The following is a 4,378-nucleotide window of genomic DNA, read 5'->3' as shown; positions in this document are numbered from 1 at the left end:
CTGCAGCCCGGCAACCGCGAGGGCAGGATTACAGTGTTTGTTCAAACATATGGTCTTATGGCTAGACACAGGGACACAAGTCAAAACACCTAAAGAGACAGTGCATGGGGGACTCACTCTGTGAAATGTGGTTACACAACACACAGTGTGGAAAGGAAAGGTTATGAAGCTACTCCATCTAGAGGATGCCACAAAGAAAGTTTGCCTGGTGGACACATGAACACAGGTTGCCCCTCACATGGAGCATCAATCTGGGCAAAAGGAAAAGACCGGGGGGGCTGAATCTACTGTACACTGTACTGTATCTGAGGCCAGGGAGAGAATAGAGGACTCATCTCTTACTTTGGTGGATTTCGAGTTAATACTCAAACATACTTCTTCGTACCTTTCGTATGGGGCTCTTCCTGGTTTCATTAAAGGGATAGTTCACCCTAGAATGATATTTCGCTCATTATCTACTCACCCTCATGTTGACTAAGGGCTGGAAGAATTTTCAGAGTCCACCGTCCCTTCTCTGAGTTACAGGGGGTCTTGGCGTAGCAGTGCATTTCAATGCAACGGTTGCAAAGGGACACCAGAGCTCTTCGTAAAAAAACACACACAAAAAAACATCCAAATACCTCCATGCTGCTCGTATGTAATGTCCGTCTTGTGCTGAAGCCCCAAATTGCGTAATTGTCCCGAAAAAAATTAAATAAGTCTATATTTTAAGCTTGTTTGTAGCAGAAGCTTCTCGAAGCTCCTCTTCCTGGTCCGTCCAAATCTCGCGTGATTCGCAGTAACCGCACTGACGCCGGCGCAAATCACGCGAGATTTGGACGGACCAGGAAGAGGAGCTTCGAGAAGCTTCCGCTACAAACAAGCTTAAAATATAGACTTATTTAATTTTTTTCGGGACAATTACGCAATTTGGGGCTTCAGCACAAGACGGACATTACATACGAGCATCATGGAGGTATTTGGATGTTTTTTTGTGTGTGTTTTTTTACGAAGAGCTCTGGTGTCCCTTTGCAACCGTTGCATTGAAATGCACTGCTATGCCAAGACCCCCTGTAACTCAGAGAAGGGACGGTGGACTCTGAAACTTCTTCCAGCCCTTAGTCAACATGAGGGTGAGTAGATAATGAGCGAAATATCATTCTAGGGTGAACTATCCCTTTAATACTCAAACATACTTCTTTGTACCTTTGGTATGGGGCTTTTCCTGGTTTCATTAATCTTAAAACTACATCATACAGTTATATTCCAGACAACAGTGTAGCTACCTCCAACTTGATGGTTGTGGGCAGCTGCATTCAAATTCTCGACTCGCCTTCACAAAGTCTTGACCTCGACCCAATCTGAACAGCGACAGTGAACCGGACACACTCGCCAGACATCAGTGTCACAAATGATGCTCTGAGGTCTGAATGGAAACGTTTTTTTGTATACATGTGTTTATGTAAAATCCTCGTAAGCGTCGCTGTCTGCAGAGTTTGATCAGGAGAACCATTCTTGAATTTTTCGTCACACATGTTGACCAGTTGTTTATGATTGAGACAATGGCCAGTACACATTCAAAGACAAGAAATAATCAATCAATAATAATCACGTATACTACAAACACTTAAGAAATAATCATTTGTCAATTCAGTGACTATTTTTTTGGAATACTGTCTTCACCATCTCAAGCCAAAATGTCATTTTATTATAATTTCTTCACCTTCACATGTTTATTTGACCTGATTTAGGTTTAAGAGTCCTGCATTTCTGTTCACCCAGCAACATGTTGGAGGTTCATACTTATTTACCACAAAGTTTCTCACTGCAGGATGTCGGCCGTTTGAGCTCCACTGTCCGAACTTGGTTTATAAAGTATGTGAAACAACAGTGGTGTGTTGGGGGAGCGCTTAGAGCCTGAAGGAATTTGTCCAGGGGAGAACAGCTGCTGTCACCAGGTGGTTGACTTTCTGAGGCTGTTTCCTTAACACGGGCCCAGAGTTTTGGTCGAAGCTGTGGACCGAAGTGTCCTTTCTAAACGGTGACATCTGAGACGGAGCAAAACAGCGCATCTAAGAGACAAAAAATATGACTAAAAAAATAACTAACAACCTAACACTGCACATTGTCTCCTCTGGTCCAGCTTTAAAAGCCGCACACCTCAAACCTTAAAATCTCCAAGCTTCCACCATAATAAAAAAAACAGGTGCTGTGAAAAAAAAAAAAAGCTTCTTGTCACAGATTGATCCTCTCATTGCAGATACATTCATACGTTCATACAATCTATAGTCACAGGTACCCTGCTTTACCTTCTTCTAACAGCTCTAACACAGCAGCCTCATCACATTTAAAGCAGACAAACCACAGGTGGGTCGGTGGCTCTGCTCAGTCCAGCACGAACCACATCTTGTTTTGTTTTACACTGCCTAATGCAGTAACTGTTCCACATCGGTGCATCCATGTCTCTGGTCGACCAGACAGTAGTGCGTTGTTTAGCTCTAGACAGTCGCCGTGGTTACGTTTTCCTCGGCACCGTTGGCGGTGGCCGCCGCCGTGCCCGCCGGGCTCCCGTTGACAGGCGTGTGTGGTGTCACTTTGGCCAGCCTGTGCTCTTTGCCGTGGACGCAGCTGCGGGCGCACAGCTGGCAGGAGGAGCAGGCCAAGTTGCAGCAGGGTAAGAACCGACAGACGCTGACCCGCCACAGGAACCACCCGGGCGACCAGCAGCACCAGCAGAGCACCACGCCGCCCGCCACCACCGCCAGCACGATGTAGAGGATCAACAGGGACAGGGAGGCAGGAGAGTCTGGAGAGGAGAGAGGCAGGATATGGGTCAAACATTTGTGGGGCCTTTATGATGACAGGACAGTTGAGAGAGACAGGAAAGTCACGGACAGTGTTGGGAACGTTATGTTAAAGGGACAACGAGGAGTTTTGGAAAGCAAAGTGTTTTCTCACTACATTTATGAGCCTCCGCGCACCGTAAAATTCTTTTGACCGGCGCAAGACGGGCTCATGTTTTCATTCATCAATAATTAAAGTCAGAGGTTCAAAGAGGTTCACATACCGTCGTAGTTCCGACCATAAGCGGCGATTCAGCTGCGTTATTCTCATGACTCGTTGCGAAACTGAAAGTACAGAAACGCTGGTCGGCTCGACCAGCATCTCCGCCACCACTAATAATAACAAAATAACCATAGAGACAGAATGATATATTTATCGAAAATGGGCCCATTAACAAGTGTGGGTAGCGGAGATTCATCCACATTAACGTGAGACTTTTTTATAACCGAATAGAAACTCCTCGTTGTCCCTTTAAAAAGTAATTAGTTATATAAACACTCTGTTCTGATCCAGCTCCACTGGACTTTCAAAGTAAAGCTGACGCAGCTGTAAATGAGTTAAATAGTGAAACAGCGGCGCTGTAGCCGATTTTAGGATGAAATTCTGAACATAACCTGTACTGGTCGGCACCATGTTATGGGCTAAGCACAAGTTACCATGGTGATCTAGCCGGGTTAAAAGAGAGCCACCTTTGTAGTACAGGAGAGCCTGGCTTTAGACACTAAACTGGCTTCCCAGTAGGCTACACCCTGCTATCACCACAAACGGTGTCAACAACGGTGTTTTTGGGCCACTAGTTTTGTAGACGCGTGTGCCGTTGAGAGATGCTAGTTGCTTACAACGGACGTGGACAAACACTTCGCTCCGGGACATAATGTAGCTACACCTCACATGTGTGTTCTTGCCTTTCCTACCTCAAGGAGATTAAAGTAGTGTCTTTACTTCCGAACTACCTCCGAACTCAGCAGCTTCCCTCCTAGTTTGTGTGTGTGAGGCTAAACTGCGTGCGTGTGTGGTTTGTGTACAAACTGAACACTGCCTCTGATTGGCTTAGCATGAAACCTTACTCTGCCTCAACCAATCATCATCACTTATGCGGTTGTCTCCCCCCTCCCCACCAAAGGAGAGAAGGAAAAAAGAAAAAAAAAAACAGTTTAGCAGCTTCTGTGTCTGAGATGAGCCAAGTCAGAGGACAACGGCTTCACTGAGTATTGTAATAACGCGCCTCATTTAATTGTCGGTAACGGTAACGGCGTTGTAACGGTGGAAATAGTAATTAGTTAGATTACTCGTTACTGAAAAAAATAACGACGTTTATTTTAACGCCGTTTATTTTAACGCCGTTATTCCCATCACTGGTCACGGAGTGTTGTCTATTGTGTCAGTATACATACATACTCTGTATGTATCACCTTTGTATAGTAGCTTGTGGTTTGTGTATTCTGTGTATTTTTTTCATATTTAATGTTATGTGTAGGGACTACAGATGGAAATTAGCTGTGAGCTAAATCTGGTGCAACCATCTCCTCATTGTTTTCTGCAAATGATTAATGTA

The 4,378-nt window shown here is 44.9% G+C and overlaps 1 protein-coding gene across 1 annotated transcript in view; it reads right to left on the bottom strand.

The window, feature by feature from the left end:
- Nucleotides 1-2,477: 2,477 nt before the first annotated feature.
- ldlrad2 (low density lipoprotein receptor class A domain containing 2) overlaps nt 2,478-4,378 on the bottom strand; it is a 9,949-nt gene continuing 8,048 nt past the window's right edge. Inside the window, exon 5 of the mRNA XM_085778030.1 lies at nt 2,478-2,785. Within this exon, the coding sequence (XP_085634156.1) occupies nt 2,478-2,785 (308 nt within the window). The remainder of the gene's footprint in view (nt 2,786-4,378) is intronic.

Source organism: Trachurus japonicus, chromosome 5 (genome assembly GCF_045865225.1).
Source record: "Trachurus japonicus isolate A0001 chromosome 5, Traja_1.0".
NCBI lineage: Eukaryota > Metazoa > Chordata > Actinopteri > Carangiformes > Carangidae > Trachurus > Trachurus japonicus.
This window is presented reverse-complemented; position numbering and strand designations above follow the sequence as displayed.